The sequence below is a fragment of the Phaethon lepturus genome, unplaced genomic scaffold, assembly GCF_000687285.1.
Source record: "Phaethon lepturus isolate BGI_N335 unplaced genomic scaffold, ASM68728v1 scaffold34284, whole genome shotgun sequence".
Lineage (NCBI taxonomy): Eukaryota > Metazoa > Chordata > Aves > Phaethontiformes > Phaethontidae > Phaethon > Phaethon lepturus.
This window is the reverse complement of record NW_010534616.1, coordinates 9,736-29,565: the sequence shown is the minus strand read 5'-3', so window position 1 is coordinate 29,565 and position 19,830 is coordinate 9,736. Positions and strand designations below refer to the sequence as shown.

At 43.5% G+C, this 19,830-nt stretch overlaps 1 protein-coding gene across 1 annotated transcript in view; it reads left to right on the top strand.

The window, feature by feature from the left end:
* HORMAD2 (HORMA domain containing 2) overlaps positions 1 to 19,561 on the top strand; it is a 23,205-nt gene extending 3,644 nt beyond the window's left edge. The window contains exons 5-12 of the mRNA XM_010285589.1: positions 1,174 to 1,194; positions 1,934 to 1,960; positions 3,334 to 3,401; positions 6,304 to 6,455; positions 7,035 to 7,288; positions 8,181 to 8,289; positions 9,378 to 9,442; positions 19,445 to 19,561. Of these exons, the coding sequence (XP_010283891.1) occupies positions 1,174 to 1,194; positions 1,934 to 1,960; positions 3,334 to 3,401; positions 6,304 to 6,455; positions 7,035 to 7,288; positions 8,181 to 8,289; positions 9,378 to 9,442; positions 19,445 to 19,561 (813 nt within the window). The remainder of the gene's footprint in view (positions 1 to 1,173; positions 1,195 to 1,933; positions 1,961 to 3,333; positions 3,402 to 6,303; positions 6,456 to 7,034; positions 7,289 to 8,180; positions 8,290 to 9,377; positions 9,443 to 19,444) is intronic.
* The last annotated feature ends 269 nt before the right edge of the window (positions 19,562 to 19,830 follow it).

Below are 19,830 nucleotides of genomic sequence, written 5' to 3'. Positions count from 1 at the left end.
TCCTGCTTTATATTTTTGTAGTGATCTTCCATGCACACAACACACATTTACAGCTGTGGGACGGGGGTGAAGACCCTGCCCTGAGTATATACATGTAAGACTGGGATTTTATTCCTTGAGCCCAAATATTGACCGCTGTTGCTCTCTAGGCTCGCCTGCACATGTTTTCAGCCTGAAATGGATTTCCCTTAGTTCTGTGTTCTACATTTGCGTTCTCTAATGTCTGGATAGAGACACTGCCAGTCAGAACTGAGGTCTTGAACTCCATGCCTGTTTTCTTGAGAGAGGTTCTTCTGTGCTTCTGCTTTCCTTCATCTGCTTTCCCCTAGTTTTTTCCCTTCTTCTCATCTTCTCTAACCTTGCTGTTATTATTTTTTGAAAATAATTCATCAAGTAAGGTACATAACTTGTTCCAGGACAAAATCAGCTAGCAAGTGTTCATATTCCTTGCTGATTCTCACATAAAAACTGCTCGGCACATGAAAAAACACCAACTGTTGCCGTGTCTGTCAGCACTGTTCATCAAACCAACTCTCATCTAGGTTAGATGAAGTGGTGATAGTTTTGCTACTGATGATCAGATGGGCTCTTACACGTCAGTACAACTGTCAGTGTGCGTAAGATAATTCAAAATGTTGTGAACTCAGTTTATTGCTTGCTGGCAGTTCTAGGAGGTATTTAGTCCTCTGCTATTTATGAGAGGCATAAATTAATTGTTATTTGACAAGAATTAAGGAAAAAACAGAGGCATTTAATGTGTGTTCTAGGATTGTTTTCAAGAGTAGTCCCATGTACGTTTTCTTGCTATAGCACAAATTAAGTACCTTTGGGGTGTTTCATAGCAAATACTAGTCTTCAGTAGCTATGGGTGCTCTTGTAAAAAGAGTTTTAAATCGGCATAGCCTTTGGAGATTCGTTTAGGAGGAGTCCCAAGAGAGAAGTCTGAGCGTGCAGTTCTTGGGAAATCGCAAGTACAGCCAAGCAAACTGGCCACTAGGTGTTGCTGATGCTGTGCTGTGAAGAAACTGCATAAAGGTTTTTAACTCAGTTTGGGTTAAATGGGTCTATTCCTTCCCTGTGTGTAGGCAGTTACATTTTGATAGGTCTTTCTTTTCCTTGCCCACTAAGGTTAGATTTTGATTTTGTGTTCTGGTTTTTTTTTTTCCTCCTCAGTTACACATTGCTGTCCTCGCAGTAAGTAAATGAATACAAGGCGTTTTTCTTCCCTTACCCTGCTTGAAAGAGATACGGAGTCAAGGTTGTGTCAACCCATTTGTGCCTTTTTTAAGGGGAAGTCAAAATGTATGTATGTGGTTTTTAATAGAGCGATGACCTTTCTTAAATATGGTAAATATGAACTTCCTAGGCTGCGTGGGAATATTTTGCTCAGTATGTCAGACTTCTGCCTCTGAGGCCCCACATGCATCCATAAACTCCTAGAAGCACTTTTATGTGCTTCATATCATTGCTTCCTTTAAAGTCTTGCCTCCGCCCTTGGAAGCTGCTGCGTCTTCTCCATTTTCCCCTGCAGAAGAGTTCTCCTTATTAATCTGATCCTGAAGAAACCACACACTAGCAGTTACATAGCACGTCTTTTGCCCTGGTCCTTTGGAAAGCACCAAGAGCTATGCATCTATTCTGTGCATAATCTGAGTAGTTAAATCTCAGGCATCAGTAGTTGCCGGTGAGGGCTGGAATGGGAATTAACCTCATTCCTCCGCAATTACACAGATGAGCGTCTTCTACCTGTCTTTGAAGTGGTAAGTATTGACTGCTGATAGAGGAAAGCTATTTCTCAGCCATTCCTTTCTCTGATCCCACGCTAAAGATAGTACAATCTCTGTTGTAAAATGAAAATATCATTGTTTAGTCACTTTTCACTGGTTCAAGTTATCCAAGGGGAGAATGCCCTCACTGTGCTTTCTTATAACAGATTTACACCAATCCCAAGGAACCGGAGGTAAGAAAGAGTCTTAATTAATCTTTGAGGCAACTGAAGGCACGGGTGAGTAGATTTGTATTCAGAGTGGACTTGTAGGCTTAAATTCTACCCTGACAGAGCTGCTTAGTGACCCTGTTTCTCCTCTTGTGCCTTCACTCAGGAATGACAGCTCAGTGAGCTGGATTGTGATCAAACGCTCCTACCAGGCGCTAGGCTGTGGGCCCATCTAGGGCCTCAGGCAGGGATGTTAACAGGCAACTAACGGGAACGTTGGCGATTTTTGTTTTTCTTTCCTGAAGAGAAGAAATGGGAAATTCAAAATCATGCTTTTACGAACCATCTTTTTAACAGCAGTGTTGAGAAGGGAGCTGTTTTTTTCATGCAGAGAGAGGTTTAGGACAGAAGTTCCGAATCACTTCAGAGCCGGGATGTATGTGTTGCATAGCACCTTTCAGTGTTCTCTGTTGTGTTTCTATTTTGCCTACCTCTAGCTGGTGGAGGCAGACGGGGTAGTGTGATATATAAGGGAGGTTCTGCATCCGTCCTGTCTCCGCAGAGCAGCTGCAGAGGACGGCTGTAGAATCTTTGCTCACCTGATTACAGTTCTGCTGCATCACACCTCGGCATCTCGGGAGAGGGCGAGAATTTAGTCCATACCAAGGCTGGGATTGGTAAGGAAGGCTCCGAGTTAAGGGCTCAGCTGAGCTCCTACTAATCGACCTCGTTGCCTCTGGAAAAAGTGAATTATAGGCATGGAATTGGACTACAATAGATCCTTTCTCTTGTGGTGAAGTAGGCTGTCCTTCCTCATTATTTTATCCTCTAAAATTGTAGCAAATCCTTTCCTTTAAAATGGAAAATCATCCCGGTTTTTTAAATTCTCTCATAAAACTCTGGGACCAGTGAAATTAAGCAACTTTTGCCCATGCAGTATTGTTTGTGTTTCCTAGTATGAAGAGTCCTTCAGGCCCTTGTCTCCGTACAGAACTGAGCCAGGCTTCCGTGTGACGCTGCTTCACCCATGAAGCCTCATATTTTTCCTTTTCGTAAGGAAGGACCATCGGACAGACATTGTGGTGGTTGGCTGGCCCTGGTGCCTCATTAGAGATTTAGACTGGGGAGTCAGGCCCACAGAGGAAGTGGAAGGAGGAAGCAGGAAGTTTGTAAATTTTTTGTGATTCTTTCAGAGCTAGGTAAGCTGTGGTTTTCAAGAAAACTTACCAAAGCCTGTGCAAGCAATAACGGAGCTAAAGCTGTCGTCGTGTCATTAAATTAATGTTGTGCTCTGGCATAAAGTCGTGAAAGGACACTGCTAAGTTCAGTACACATCTTTACACTTTTTACTGAAGGAGACCCATTTCTTCTCTTCCCCTTTCTTGTTAAATCTCTAGACAGTGACAGAACTGTATCAATTCAAATTCAAGTACCAAAAGGAGATGCCCCAGATGGACATCATCAGGTAAGGGTTTGCTTTTATTTCTCAGAATTACACTGTGAAAACTCTGTTCCTGAAGCATTAAGAAGAAGCTGCACTTCATGACTAGAGCATATCTGAGTCGCTAAGCAGCTGTAAATATCATCAGAGTTGAGGATAGTCACCCTACAGGATATGAACTGCTGAGCTAATGAGTAGAAATGCTGTTACGTAGTGCAGTGAGGCACGTGAAGTGCACCAGAACTGAATTAAGGACAATTTATAGAAATGGTGCCTAATCAGGGTCACGATGCAGAAACGGGCACCGTTGTTGAGCTTGCTGCTATCTCAACTAATAATGGGTGTTCTTCCACTTTCACAAGACAGCCTTGTGCTTTCAAACGAAGCTTTTTCAGGTTTGATCCCTTTCACCGTGATCCTGCACCCGGGATTTGTTTCCTTGGGCATTTGCATACGTGTATTCTGCATGAGCAGTCTTGCGGGGGTGACCCGAGAGAACTTTCGCTTATGATGCCTGAGCTGATAGTGCAAAATGTTTGGCAGGAAGCAGCAGCTTTTTGCATCTTTTTGTCTCTGTCTGTCTGTTAGATATTTTAAAGCTGTGTTTAGTAGGCCATAAGCCTGTGTAGTTTAAAGTAAATACTATCAAAGGCCATTGGCTATAAACAAAGCAAAGAAAAAGAATTAACCTGTTTTTAGTTTGCTTCTGCAGTTGCCATTGGTGAAAAATAAATCTTTGGGCCTTGGAACCTGCTTGTACAGCAGGAGAGCTCTGCTGTCTTGTATGCTCCTCAGGAAACTCCTCCGCAGCGCTCCTGTAGTGTGCCATTTGCTGCTCTTTCTCTAAAAACATCCACATAATTTGTAGTATGTGGCAAAGTGATGTTTCTGTTGGGAAAATCTGAACCATGTCTGAGTCGAGTGTCCTGTTGACTGTACCCTGTATTTCCACTTTGAAGCTGCTGCCAGTTGTCCTCACTACGCTGAGGGAAAGAAGAGACCTTTGGGATCTGAAAGATAATAGATGGCTCGAGTACTTTATTTTTTTAATCAGCCTTACTCAGGTCAGTCATTAGTTCCTAGAAATAACAATGGTCCCCACATGGAACTCGGCATCCTTTGGTGTCTTCGTACTGGCCAAGAAGAGGCTAAGTAATCTTGCTGTTGTGTTTATATCTGTTCCATTGAAATCTCATTACTGCTCTGAGGCTTCGAAGCCCGTGGCATCAGATTCCTGGGCTCTGTTCTGTTTCCTCAGTGACTGACACTGCTATCGCAGGGTCGTGCATGTACCTGCAGTCATTAGTAAACTGATGTTCTGGCATTGATCAGACTATTGTGTCATCTTTGCTATCAGCTCCTTCAGCTGATAACACTGCTTTTATACACCTGCAACGTTTATTGTCATGTGCAAACTCTGAGTTAATCATTCTGTGAGAGATGTTTTGTGGGTCTGCATCATCGGGTCTGAGTGGTAAAGGGAAGCTTTCTCCTAAATGGTTTCTGCCTTATTTTAGGTGGATTTTGGAAGAATTCCTTGTGATGGATACTAGTCCTTCAGAGAGGTTCATTTCCTTAGCTTCTACCTTTTGACACATTCCTGCATCAAATTCACAATGTTATTCCCGTATTGAATGAGTACTTGACCTGTTAATTCCTGTGGAAGTCTCTTTTTCACTTGTACTCGTTCCCCTTACCATTTCTATTCTGCTACTCCCAAGACTTGTAAAGGTCATGTGTAAGAGAAGGCCTACCTCCTTTTTACTCCACTTCAGGCATTGCCAGCATTTCTCCTCTCACTTGATGTACATTTCTGAATATACAGGATTTAATCTAATAGCACAGTGTGCTCAGCACAGAGTTTTGCTGTTGGCAGTTTGGAGCCTACCAAACCGTACCCTGGGAATTCAAGCTATTCAACAGCCAGTCAGTTTTCATGACGAACCAAGAAGCTTCAACTGGAAGGGGAAATCAGTGCTAACGAAGCTGTTCCTTCCAGTGGTTTAGTCAGTCAAATTCTCTCCGCTCTCTTAGGTTACTTACTGCTCGTGAAACAATTTGGGATGATTGTGTTAGAGACGATCCAGTCTGTATATAGTGTCATCCACCTGCCAGTGGTCTTCCAAAGACATAATTTTGTAATGGGGGAGCTACATTTTTTTTAAGACCCCTTCTCATTGAAAGCTAGGGAAGTTTAGGTTCCTTAGTCACATAGTGATTCATCTAGTCCATCTTCAACCATCTAAAGTTAGCTGACTGATCTAAGCTGCTCATCTCATCCACCTCTGTAGTCAAGAGAAACAAACTCCTCCAGAGGGCGATTCATCCCCCTTCTCTTAGACGTTTATCTCAGTCTAGACTGCTTGCTTAGACTAGCCAGCTGACATTTGGATGGGCGAAGGAGGTGAGAGGAATGCCCCTTAGTCACTTTTGAAAAATGTGCTTCTGAGCTAGTTTTTCTTACATGGAATTGAAGTGAGAACATGCAATTCACTTCTCTTCAAACTGCAAAATGGACTTGAAAATAGCCCTTGTGATGAATCGGCTTTATATGGGATTCTCACCTCATTCCTCTCATTCCTGAAATTGCTTAGGTGAAAGGCACTTGTTTTATGGTCCTTTGATCCAATTTAATCATGTTCAAACAAGTGAGTCATGACATTTGTATAATGGGGTCCATTGCCCCAGCTACAAAGTCTGTTCAAATGTAAATGCCATGCCTCTTAGTTTAGAGCTGTTGTTTTGCTGATGCCACCCCATCCCTGGAGTCTGTTTCACTTCCCTGTTTATCTGGAAGTTACATAAAGGCATTGTAGCTTTGTTGCTGGTGGTTTCAGACAAGTCAGTGGGTGCACTGTATTTGTAATTAGATCGTGAATATTCATGACTGAGGAAAACAAATCTGTTATTCTTCTTCCAATTGTAGCAACCAAATGAACTTTGTGAATGGGGTGTGCAGCGAGGATGTCAAACAGGCCAGCAGGCTCCTGATCCGTAAACTGTACCTGTTAATGCAAAACCTCGGGCCGCTTCCCAATGACATTACCCTGACCATGAAGCTCCTCTACTACAATGATGGTAGGTGGAGAGCAGTGTGTGCTGTGGGGAAAAATTCCCTTTCCATCAGTTTCGATGCTAATCATGAGCCCCTGTAAAGTAAGTAAAGCATAGAAAGGTGAAATGGTAGAAGCTGTTAACTGATGACAGTGAGAAATTGTGTAAAACAAACAAACAAAAAAGCCTTCTGACACACAGGGATGGCAGGTGCTTTTTAAGAAAGGGTTGAAAATCCCTATGAGAACTACAGCCATGCAGTGTGAAAAGGAGACATCTTTCTCCTTCACAGTTTTTGTGGTGGTGTTTTGTTTGTTTTTTTTTTTTAAGGAACAGGCATCCTGCATTTGTCAGGTTCTGCTCCAGAAAGTTGAGCACATTAATGGTATCTCAGCATCCTAAAGTCATTATTTCTCTGAGCTCCCTGATAACATTTGCTCAGCTCATTTTTTCCTTCGCATTCTCTCCCTTCTTCCTAAAAAAAAGACCCAGAATATTTCTAGTAGTTGATGTTGTTACTTGAGGCTGGTATACACTTGTTCTTTATAAATCAGATTAAGGAAAGATGGAACTTGATTTCTCTGACATCATCTTCCTGTCTAGTAACTCCCGAAGATTACCAGCCCCCAGGCTTTAGGGAAGATGGCAGCCCTGGTGACCTGTTTTTTGATGGCGATCCTGTCAACCTGAGAGTAGGGTCAGTCTCCACTGGGTTCCACCTCATGAAAGTGAGAGTGACAACTGAAAAGAAAAGAATGGGGACAACTGAAAGCAACCTGATCCAGAAGAATGGCCCTACTGAGATCTCCCATCAAGGGTTAGACTGTGATGAAGAGGAAGAGGAGGGGAGCACAAAGGTATAGAAACAGCTCTATTCGGTTCTCGCTGGAGGAATGGAGTTTATCTAGCAAAACTCTCCTTAAAAAAACATTTTCTCAGAATCTTAGTTTAATAAGGGTTTTGACTTGTGTAGGGCAGCAGTGCTACAGCAGATTGAACACTGGGGCTGGAAGTTCATAGACATAAAGTGAATTTCATTCCAGCATATTCACTGATTTACTAAGAATCTAGTATATTCTCCCAGGAGAGGGCAGTGATTGTACAGAGAGACACAACATACACGTGTGCGCACACACGCAACACGTGCCGTGTGCACATGCACACATGCACACTTATACCCGGACATGCAGAGAATGAAGAAAATTGCAAAGAGTTTTACACTTCCACTTGGTGTTTCTCAGGACTAAGCTATGTTCCACTGTGTAGTTAGGTGGGATTCTTTCCACTTACTTGTAGCCATCTAAATGTTGTGTGTTGTGTGTAATTTCTCTAGACCTCTCTCTGCACTTAGTGGAGGAGGAGGCATGTTTAGCAGGTAATTCAGATAATTTCCTTAGACACCAAGGTAGGCTGGAATGAATGGTCCTCTGGTGCTGCCCCTCCAAAATGACAGAAGGGGCAGCCTGGACTGGCAGCTCAGAGCTGATGATTTAATTTTAGGTGGTCAGTGCCAGGGAATAAATCCCAACATAATAAGTAACGCTTGAAGACAGGAAGGCATTTAGGTTGAAATTCTGTATTTTCTTAGAAAATCTCTCTCTTGAAAGGCCTGTAGGCTTGGGAGAAGGAAGGCCTGGACACTGAGGAGCTGTGAAAATCTCATCCCTATTAGTGCTGGGTTTATGGATTTACCACCTGGGCATATTTTTTATGTTATGCTATTAAGACAAAGCATCATTTCCTTTACAGAATCACCCTCTCCCTGTCAAAGCAGATTCCAGTGACCGTGGAGAGGACAAAAGTGACACCCATCCAGGCTGGAAAACGGAAGCATCTTCTTTTTACTTTCAAGGTACAGGTAAATGCCCAGTTTCAAAACTGAAAGAGCTTGTGCTCATGACTGTGTCCTAGCGTAATATTTAGGTTTTCTCACTATGAAATGGATGAACGGAGTTTGTCAGGCTGTTTGAATTTTGTGTCAGATCAGATTGAACTATAATAAAGGACTTGTTGTATGTGCTTGGTTTGTTACAGAAACATTCAATTTTTTATCAATCTTTCTACCTCTTTATCTCAGCAGGGGTTTTTTTCAGATACGAAGGAAATGCACGGTTCATCAATACTGAGTTACATTATCTACATTTTCACCAAAGCTCTTTTTCTTTAGCTGTTCCAGTTTGATTTTGCTAATGACTTTCATATGTGAAAACATACATGAAAATACATGGAAAAAAAGCCTTTTCTCGCTCTTCAATCAACCTAGTTTCTGATATACCATGCTGTATTGGACCACTGAGGCTCTCAGATATAGCCTGTGGAACAATACCATCTAGTGACAAAACGGTAAATAGCATTACTGAGATCCCCAGGCAGTGGAATAAAGAAGCTTGTCTGCCTATGAAGTCACCTTTTCAGATTTTTCTCCTGCAGATTCTCCCATGACTAATAAGGGGTGAACTCATACTGCCACCTTTTCCACTTTGGGGATATTAACAGGATCTTCCTCCTCTAACCAGTTGCCTGTTTTCGTGAAACTGAGGCGCTTTGGGACCCGCCATCAAATTTTATTGAAACTGTCTAATAAGGTCAGTAGTTGTTAGTCAGGGGATAGGTCCCCTCACTCCCCATGCACACACACACACTTGGATAGAGCATATGCAGGCATGAGTTTTGTTTTCTTAGGAAGCCAGGTTAAAATGGCATTTAAGTATAATTGATAGGAGCTGCTGCAAGTTAATGTGTTGCACGTTCAGATGACACTTTATTCCGAAATCTCTGTTTCCAGGAATAAACTGCCTGTGTTGGCACTGCCAAAGGTTACACAATTTCAGATCAAGCATGCGATTTTGCTGCAGTGGTTTAGTCAGGCTTCTGGATTATTTTTTTTTCAATTAAATTTAGAGTTTTAACTTTGTAGCTAATTTTGATACAATGTTTGGATTGTAGGTGGAAAGAAGAGGACAGGCATAAAGGAGACAGGCAGGATGCCTTGCTCAAGGACATCCCAGCAGGTGAGCGCATCTTAGTGGCTCTAAGATACACCAGGCAATGTGGAATTCATTGCCACGGAAGATTATGTCATCTAGGATGGCACAAGATTTAACTAACATTAGTGCATTTATGCAGTATCAAAATACATAGAGGCTACAAAGTATTAAGGCACAGGGGTACAAGCACGAAGAAAGAAACTTTCCATGGTCAGCTTACTTCATACAGGACAGGAAGGCTCTGCAGAGGGATCTGGACAGGCTGGATCGATGGGCTGAGGTCAACTGTATGAGGTTTAACAAGGCCAAGTGCCGGGTCCTGCACTTGGGTCACGACAACCCCACGCAACGCTACAGGCTTGGAGAGGAGTGGCTGGAGAGCTGCCCGGCAGAAAAGGACCTGGAGGTGCTGGTTGACAGCCGGCTGAACATGAGCCAGCAGTATGCCCAGGTGGCCAAGAAGGCCAACAGCATCCTGGCCTGTATCAGAAATGGTGTGGCCAGCAGGAGTAGGGCAGTGATCTTGCCCCTGTACTTGGCACTGGTGAGGCTGCACCTTGAATCCTGTGTTCAGTTTTGGGCCCCTCACTACAAGAAAGACGTTGAAGTGCTGGAGTGTGTCCAGAGAAGGGCAACGAAGCTGGTGAGGGGTCTGGAGCACAAGTCATATGAGGAGCGGCTGAGGGAACTGGGGGTGTTCAGTCTGGAGAAGAGGAGGCTGAGGGGAGACCTTATTGCTCTCTACAACTACCTGAAAGGGGGTTGTGGTGAGGTGGGTGTTGGTCTCTTCTCCCAAGTAACTAGCGATAGAACAAGAGGAAATGGCCTCAAGTTGTGCCAGGGGAGGTTTACATTGGATATTAGGAAAAATTTCTTTACTGAAGGGTAAAAGCCTGGAACAGGCTTCCCAGGGTGGTGGTGGAGTCACCATCACTGTAAGTGTTCAAAAAACATGCAGATATGGCACTTCAGGCATGGTTTAGTGGGCATGGTGGTGTTGCGTTGATGTTTGGACTTGATGATCTTAAAGGTCTTTTCCAACCTTAATGATTCTATGATTCTATACATCCAGTACAAGAATTTTGTACTGTTCTCTGTATTTGGCACTTGTGAATTACACACAGACTAAATGTATCAGTGTCCCAACCAGGCTAGTTTACCTGTGTGTGTTTTTGGATTAAGGTTCTGAAATCACCACCCTGTGTTAGGTTTGAAGGGTGTGTTTGTCTGTTGCCTAACACGGTCTTCACCTCTCCTTTCTTGCTTCCAGACTATCTTTACATGTGAGTCACAGGTACTTACTGCATCCTGTCCCTTTTTGGCTACCCCTCTAGGATAGGAAGGATTATCCCCTGGAGGTGCTGATCTCTTTTTCAGTGGTTGTTGGGGCAACTAGGGTAGATCAGGCATGTCATTTTAGATAAGTAAAGTTATGTGAAATTAATTCCATTCTGAAGGCTGCCCGGGCCAAACCCTGAGTCAGAATCAGAGTTTGAATTCATAGGCTTGTGCAGAGGTTTCTTCAGTGACAGGGCAAATCTCTGAATGCCACCAGACTTGCCACTTGATCCTCCTCCCATTCAAATTAGTTGAAAATCGTGTGAGCTTGAGTGTTCAGAAGTTGAATCTTTACAGGATAAGTTAATGAGAGTAGGAAATTGCTACTAAAATTTTCCCCGCCTCTGTTGAAAAGAATCCCAGGGTGTCTAACCCAGACAGCAACTGGAGACTACAACTTAACGTGTCATTCAAAAGGCATCTGTGAAGTATTTGCCTTGACTCTGGATCTTAGAAATGAACTTCTGTGCTTAGGCTGGTATTTTTCAAACTTTAACCACATATTTTTTTGTGTCACATCCTCCAGTTTCCTTCTGATCATTGTTTATTCTGTCGTCTGTGTGAAAACAGGAGCCTTTCTTGTTTGTAACTCATGGTTGCCCCACTGATTCATGCTCTGACATTCTTTTAGGTTGTCATGATTGTTAAGCAGAGCACCAGACACCTCTCTCTTCCAGCATGTGAATTTCATTAGAATACAGTAGCAATAGCAAGAGTGTCTGAAGGTGGTGGAAACAGTATTAGTTGCTGAAAAATGGAAGAGTCACTTTATCCATTGTATTCTTCCAAAAGTCTAAAAAAACCCCAACCAAACCCAAGCCCTCTGCCTGGTAGATTCTGCATGTCAGAGGGTTTTTTTAATGTATTCTTTCATACTATTTTTTTAAATCATCATAGCTTAGAAGTTGGCTAATATTTCAGTCAGTTTAGGGAAAAACAAAGTCAAGTTACTAGTTAAAAAGTGCAGATCATCATTGTAAAGCCAGTGCTAATAAAAATTTGACACTATTTTCCATATGAGAGGGACTTTCCCTTCTTTTCTGAGGGAAGTGGTTAAAACAAATGACCATTGTGTATTCCACGTGAATCAGGAAGCCAAACTGGTGAGTGAAGTTTGTCTTAAAAAATGAGAACAAGCTTGGGTAGATGGGAAGTCTGTTAGGTGTTATCTAACAGGGTCAAGTATAGGTAAGGTGGGTAGAAGTAGTCCTGTTGGGGTGTGATCGTGAACACCTTGTTGCTATACAGACTACAGTACAGTCAAGGAATAACATTTTCCACTGTCAGGTGTGTTCAGAGAAGCTCTCTGCTTTAAGGAGCTATGAGGTCTCTGGAGTGACTTGTTTTGTCCTGGATTTTGACGTTTCATCAGCTTGGTGTGTGAGGGACCTTGAGGAACAACCTAGCCTGGGTCATGGAGGTCTCCCTTTATTGGGGCAGACATGAACCCTTAGACTTGCACTGCTAGTCCGTGACTTTGAGTGTTACATTTCCACCAGAAGAAGATCCCCTTGAACTAGCTCACAGAATGATCACTCTCATACCGGCACTACCGCAGGGGAGCAGGCAAGACTGGACAGCAAGGAATGGGCAAAGGGGGGTCCAGGAGGAAGACCTGCCTTTCTGGTGGTGGCGCAGTGTTAGCTGTTCATCTGTCCGTGGAGCAGCACCTCATGGATGTGTATTTAAAGGTGCTCTCTGTACAGCTAAACATTCAGGCCAAGATTTTTCAGAACTAACTAGAACAATTTGGAGTGTCCCAGAATTTGATATCTGTACAAGGATTTGATATTCAAGAAGTGCCAAGTTCAAAAATGTGGTATCCACCGTCACAAGTTGCTTTTGGAAATGTGGATGAGCCCGTTACTGCTCTTCCTCTGAACTGCTTTATTCTTTCTGGTTCCTTGGTTATCAAAAATAAAAACTGTGCTGTCGGAACTGAGTTTATTGGTCATTATCTTTGTGACCTATAGCTCTTCAGGAAAACCAGGAATGGAAGTATTAAAAGCTTATTTTTATCTAATCAACATGGGAGAGGCAAAGGATGCGGATCTGCCAAAAGAGAAGCAGTTATTCCTGTCCAGTTAGAACTGTAACTGGCCTTTAGTAACGGCCACGGAGAGTCTCTGACAGAGGGCTTTTCAGATTGGAGAAAAATTTACATGTACTCAACTGGCTCGTTATCTGCAATCTCATGATTGATGATACTTAGGATCAAATGAGAGATTGCCCTTTCCCAGCAAAGCATCTCTGTACTTAATCATCCAGAGTTAGACACCAGCATGTAAATTAGCCTACCTCTGCTGACTTCAGGAGAGTTTTTCTGATTGCATCAGCCAAGGATTTGGCCCAGTGTGCTAACTTTGTGCATCTTGCTACTTTCCACTGGCCTCCTAGGAGTTGTGAAGAGTTGGGTAAAATAGGGAATTGATTTCACTTATAGAAATCTGCTGATGAGAATGGGGTCCTGCACTGTACTTAAGATGATAACTTCTTGAATTCTTTGGTGTACTCCTTTATCCTTTTGTGAATCGTTTAATGTTCTTGTCCTGCAAATTGATTTTTGTAAGCCTTCTCTTCATGTAAGCAAACATGTTGCAGTGGAATGAGTTTGGAATGAAACAGAACTAGAAGATGAGTAAAATCTGACCATGTGGACGCCTCTGCAGGCTTTTATCTCCCATCAGGAAGCTGTGGGCTGAAGTTCTGGGGTGGTCCTTAGAGCACAGTCTCATTGCACAGTGAAACAGCCGTGCAGAGAGCCCTGAATCGCCCCTGACTGAGCCTGCGCCGGAGCTGGAAATGGTGTGACTGTATCAGCACAGCACAAGTCGGTTCTGCCTCCCAAGTTTCTGGCTTCATTAGCTAGTGCCAGACACTGCTTATGCTGCTAGACTGGCCATGCTTATGTTACTAGACTGCTGTGGGACATGAGGAAGCGTGTTGACAGTTGGTCTTGTGTGGACATAATCATTTTGGATCAATGATAGCTTAGGAGTCTCTGCACTGCGATTCACTGCCTGCTGTAGGCATAGTCCTGCCATGTGCATTAGCTCTCTTAACTGGAGCTGTCTGAAAGTTAGATGTCTAGGGAGAGATTCAAACCGAAATGTTGTAAATTAGTGCTGGTTTAGACCTTAGAGGATAGCCTGTCTGGCCTCCAGCTGCTGCTCCCATGCAGAAGACTTGGCTACCTGGCCACGTCCTCTTTCTCCGGGGGACTGTGTCAGCAATGGAAGCCAGTGTGAACAGTCTTTCGCGGATGACACATTGCAAGTAGTGTCTGTCGTGTTTGCCAGTGATCAGTGTCCTGCTGGTGCCCAGGGTCATGGTCACCGTGATGCAGACTCTTGTGCCTTTGCTGAGCTTCCGTGTTGTACACAGCTTCCGTCTGAATGTGAAGGTCGGCACAAGTGGATCCAATTGCAGAATAACAGCTTGGAGATCAAGACCTTTGTTTGTCTGATTTTTCCCAGGCAAACCACTTTTAAAATTGCCATGACAGAAAGCAGTTGAAGGGTGAAGCCTGCCATTTGCAGAGCAATAGGAAAGCATTTTTCTGTGGCAATGTCATTATCTTGAACTTTTGCAGAAAAGTAAAAAAAAAGAAAGGTTTATCTCTAACTGTCTATCAAGAGAGCTGTATCTGATGAGAAGTTCCCAGAACATTTTCTCCTCCAAACCAACTGAGTCTACACAGACCCAAACAATGAAGAGAGAAAGATTCAGAGATGAGCTTGCCTCTCTCCTTCCTGTGAGCTCAGGCCATTCTGGGAGGAGTGAGACAGGGAGGTCAGGAAATTCCTGGCTTCTCTCAATTCACGTCAGATCCTTAGCTGTATCTTGGGGCCATTCATCCCTTGCATGAGTTATCCCTGTCTAGTGTGCAGGAAGCAGTTTCCTAGTGATCTCTTCATTTAGAAGTGAGGCCCACCACCCCGCAGATCTGGGGAGATTTAACCCTTGTGCCCTCGGATTCCCTGACAGCTACCCCAGGGACACCCGTGGGAAGACGTGGAGCTTCCGTGCTGGCTGCCTTTACATATGTTCATAACGTCTATTCTAGCAACCAGACCCTCTAGAGAAGTTTGCATAAATTAAGATTGGACAGATGTAATATCCCATGAGGGACTAAGCTGGGTAGCAGCCTAGTAGGCAGAAGGAGTGTCCGTTGTTTTTCGCCTCCTCCATTACAACGCTGTGATCTTACAGGAGGAAGGCTTCCAGTTTCGGGAGGCGTATTGAATTGTGATCCTGCCATGAGAACAATCAGCACAGCAGCATACAGTGTGATTGAGGGCCCTGGAAGAGGTTATAAGGAGAGGGTTTGAAAAATTTTTTTTCATCAGGTATTTTTGAAGATTTTTTTTTTTTACACTGTGGAAAAATCTTCCATTAGTCCTTTAAACAGTACAAGATACACAAGGTACAGAGTAGGCCTGTGAGGCTTCCAGTTTGCGAAAAAGAAGTTTTGTTGAATGTCAGAGATTTTAACAGTGAGCTATGGAAAAGGAAGAGGACTAGTGGTAGTCAGTGATGTGTTGGCATAGCTTCCTGGGGACAAAAACGTGGCAAGTTTCCACAGAAGCACCACAGTGAGTGTCTTTCATTCTTCCACCTGCGTAAATTGGCTTTCATGCTAACCAGCATGATTCTCCTCCACTTGTACAGATGAAAATCAGGATTAATTCCACTGATGTCAGTGCGATTGCTTTGCTGGAAACTAATACGAGTCCAGTGCTGAGCCCTGCATCGAGCGTTTAACCACTGTGCCACCTTCACAAAATCACTGTGGTGAGGTCAGAAGGGACAATTAGAGATCGTCATGTCCAACCTACCTGCTCAAAGCAGGGTGAAGTGGAGCAGATTTTTCAGGACCTTGTCCAGTCAGGTATTGAGTATCTCCAGGGATGGAGACTTCAACAACCTCTCTGGACAACTTGTGCCAGTATTTGATCGCTCTCACAGTAAAAAGAAAGTTTGTCCTTATGTTTGAATGGAATTCCCTGTATATCAGCTTGTGTCCATTTCCTCTTGTCCTTTCACTGGACACCATGGCGTACCTTGTGAACCTTCATTTTTGCTGTGCTTGGAGAGCAGTGAGCAGCCAACTGTCAATGAATAGACGGGAATTATTGCTTCAGAGAGAAATGGCTGTTCACCAGGGATGCCTCAGGTCTTAGTTTAAAGAGTCACTGGCTTTATTTTTGAAAGTGGCAAGTGTTTGCTGTGCTATGAAGTCAATGTTAGCTGCAGGATACATCAGGCACTGACTCTGATTAAAGTTTTCTGATGATGGTTGATGTCCCCTGACACCTGCAGATCATTTTGCCATGTTTCAGCAGTTAAGTCTTGTATCTCAGTCCTCATTCTTCTGGCTCACTTGATGGAACTGGACTTCTTTTGATGTTAATGTGCTTCTGAATTTGTCAGGATAGTTACAAGGTACCAAACTAAACACTCCATGTCCCTAACAAAGGGAGCTCTTCTGAGGGCATAAAATTTGCCAAGTGCCAAACCTCAGCATGGGGCAGGCCAGGGACAAAGAGGGACACAGCCGAACGCTCTTGTGCAATTTTAGCTTTTCTACATAGGATGCCTTGGGAAGCAAAACACATGTCAGAAGAGCTGTAAATTTGCTTCGATTTATGCTGGGAATTTTTGGCCGGAATACGTGGGGACACTGGGGATTGAAAATTGCAGAGCACAAAACTAGGTCCTGATTTTGTCTATCTAAGAATAGCTGCGTAGCTGTGGTCTGCTTATTCTGTTTCTTCCACCAGTCTGCCTTGGGAAGGCTTTAATCTAAGTCTAATCTATTTTTAGCCTGATATCTTCTCCAGACAATGTGCAGCTGTCCTGTTAGTTTTATGCCAGAAATTAGTAACACTTGTATGATTCACAAGTTAGCTGTATTTTTACAGAAGAATTGTGCGGCACAATATTACTTTTTTACACGTAGTGCAGTATTGTAGAACAGCAGATTCAAACTCACTGTGTGTTCATGGTGTGACCTAGACCCAGAACTACGCCTTGGAATCAGAGTCAGGAGATCACGGGTCTGTTCCTGTCTTTGCTATTCGAATGGACTTGTCCCACCTGTCCCGTTGTCAGCATGGTCCCTTTGCAGGGTAAGCGTACCAGGGCCTGGGCCTTGTCCTATATGCTTTTATAACACCTGGCTCATCAGTGGAGCGGAGGGCCTGGGGTGGTTGTGTAAGATAAAAACCCGACATTCATACCGCGCAAGCTCTTCTATCGTTCTATGTTAAGCATCCCAGTACATGGGAAAAATTAGAACTAATCAACTTCTGGAGGCTTTGATTGTATGTTAGTCAATGGGAGGGATTTCCTGCTTTTCACCACACCGTTTAAGAGGTTTACATTCTAGTTAAAGTCAAATAAACATACGTAGGATCTGACTTTAGAGCAATATTTCTGGGGAAGAAGCATGAGTGTTTGGTTAAGCATGGGACCTGGAAGTTGGACTTGGGGTCTGTTCCTGGCGCTGAGTTCCTACGTGAACTTGTAGCTGGGCAGGGGCAGGACAGGACATGTTGGCTTTGGTGAAATACCTCACACAGTTGACATCTTATTCATTCAATGGATGAATAGTGCTTGTCTAGAGCACTTGATGGCTTGCATAGAAGTTTCTACTCTTCTCAGGTTCCTGTTAGGCTGCCTGTGGTAAAGGGGAGGAAAACTGTCGGAGAACTGGAGTGGACCCCGCGTGAGCAGCTGCTCGTTGTGGCTATTTCTCCTGCCTCAAAAGTATCTCATCCATGCAGAAAATGTAGGAGGGAATAGCAAAGGGGTAAAAACTTTACTGAGTGGTAGCCTGTGCTGCAGAAGATCCATTCCTCAATAGAGGAGATAAAAGCACCAACTGTACCTGATGCTCTCTTTACGCGGTTTAGGCTAAAACAGAGGGAGAGCTGCCTTATTCAGATGACTGGGGGCCAGGAGACTGGGGATCATCGCTTTGCTTTATTGTGTGGCTGGCAGGACAGGGCACAAACCCTGCAGCTGTGTTAGCACTGGAGAGTTTTTGGATGCGGTGTTTCCCCCCTCTGGGCCCTTTACTTCAAAAGAGGAAGTGGACAGGTTAAAACGATGCCAGGGAGAGAAAAGTAAATAACTGCCTAAAATGCCAGTTTGAGCAGCTGGATATCAGGTGAGGAGCTATAACACAGAGATCCACTCATCACTCTTTTTTTTTTGTCAGCTTGAGTGTGCAGGACGAAGGAGACCCTGCCTGTCCCACTTCGGCAGATTCTTGTTTGTTTTTATGGAAAGGAAGTTGTACTTTCTGCATTAAGCAATATTGTGTTGCTCATAATGAAGAGGAGGGAAGAGGGGAGGAAAAACAACTTGAAACACGATAGAGAGGCAAAATGAGGTTGTTTCAAACTATTTTGCTGTTAATCCATAATCAGAGTTATTTCACACATTAGAAAGACCATTGCTATGTAGAGATTACCGAAGCCTCATACCAAGGTCAGCTAGAAAGAAAGCCTTGATGACGTGAGTGGGGAATTCTATAGTGACCACATCTTGTAATCTGGAGACCTTGTGCTTGTCTCCAGGATGCATTCTGAAATAGCTCTTTAACTCCTTGTGTTTATCCTGCTTCAGTTACAGGATTCCTCATGTTCTGCGGTGAAACTGGAGTAAAGTACTCCTGTTTTGGAGCAGGAACTCAGCACTCTCTTCCCTCTTCATTCACCTTACTTTCATCCAAATGAACTTTCTTTTGGAGGCAATGTTGAAGCAGTGTGCTGTGGTGTGTCCCTTCAGCGCAGTTCCAGTGAGAGCAACAGAGAGGTTACATTGCCAGACTGTGTGCTTTGTCCCTTCTGGGTGGGCAGCAACACATGTTACTCTCTGCAGCTCCAGATTATTATTGTAAAAATGCAAATATTTTATGTGATAATGAGAATAAGTGAGTTTGTCACTTGGCACAGCCAGCACTTCAACTGTTGTTCTGGCTGTCCGTCTCTCTGTGGTCTGACCTGCCTGTACCATTGACCCATTTATATTCTAACATATATTTATCTGTGTTTTTTAACCTTTTGGTTTGTAGGCCTCTGAATATTTTTGAGGGAGGTTTGTGTCTTTCTAGAGGGAAGTTAAGCCTCTTGGAAAAAAGCTTGCTTTGCTTAGTTATTTTTCACAGACTCACAGGTAGTCTCTGAACTCTGAGACCAACCAACTCTTGTTGAATTTCCCCGATGTACACATAGAGGTACTGTATGGCTCGTCCTGAAAGGCTGTTTCCAGTGACCACAAATTTGACATGTGCCCCCCTTCTTTTACATACTTCTATGATTATCTGAGGTTGTTGAAAAAGGCTATGCCCTAGAAGCTATTGTATTTCTCAGAGGTCTCCTTGCTCCTCGTTGTTTTCTTTTGGCAGTGGGGATATAGGTACTGTTCCTTGTGCCACCAAAACCATTCATTGGCCCTGAACCTAAACCTGTTGCATTCGCAAATCTTACGGTCCCAATTCCATCCAGTATTCCTATTTTCATTCCTTGCCTAATTGCTTTTCTGGAGAACAGGATCACAGTGAAAAAAACCCAAGAGGATCCAGGAAAACACACTGTAGTTTTGGAAGTTGTATTTCTTGACTCGTCTGGCAGGAGTCTGTACCGTGAGACTGATCACTGTTTCTGATGGTTCTTACAGATAAACTGCCTGAACCTTGCATTTAGCCAGGAAGAGGTAATAGGACCCAAGAAGAAAAGGAAGGTCAGTGAACCAGAGAAGCTGCTTCTGGAAGGCAGGAAATGGTGTTCACTCTGACACACAATACATTTGGAAGGTGTGAGTTTACATTGTCATCTGACTAGTAAAGACCTTTACGCTCTTCTATATTTAACTCTTCTACATACCACATGTATTTCTGCATGTTTGTTTCTCTAGTACAAACTTTGAATTGCGAAGAGACAGCAAGCACCATAATTGTCCTGACGTTGACTGACAGCACTTGTTTGATGTTCTAAAGTTGAGGGTTTATGATTTCATGTGAATGGTGTCTGTGTGCTTCTTTCTCTCTGTTTCTCTCTCTCACA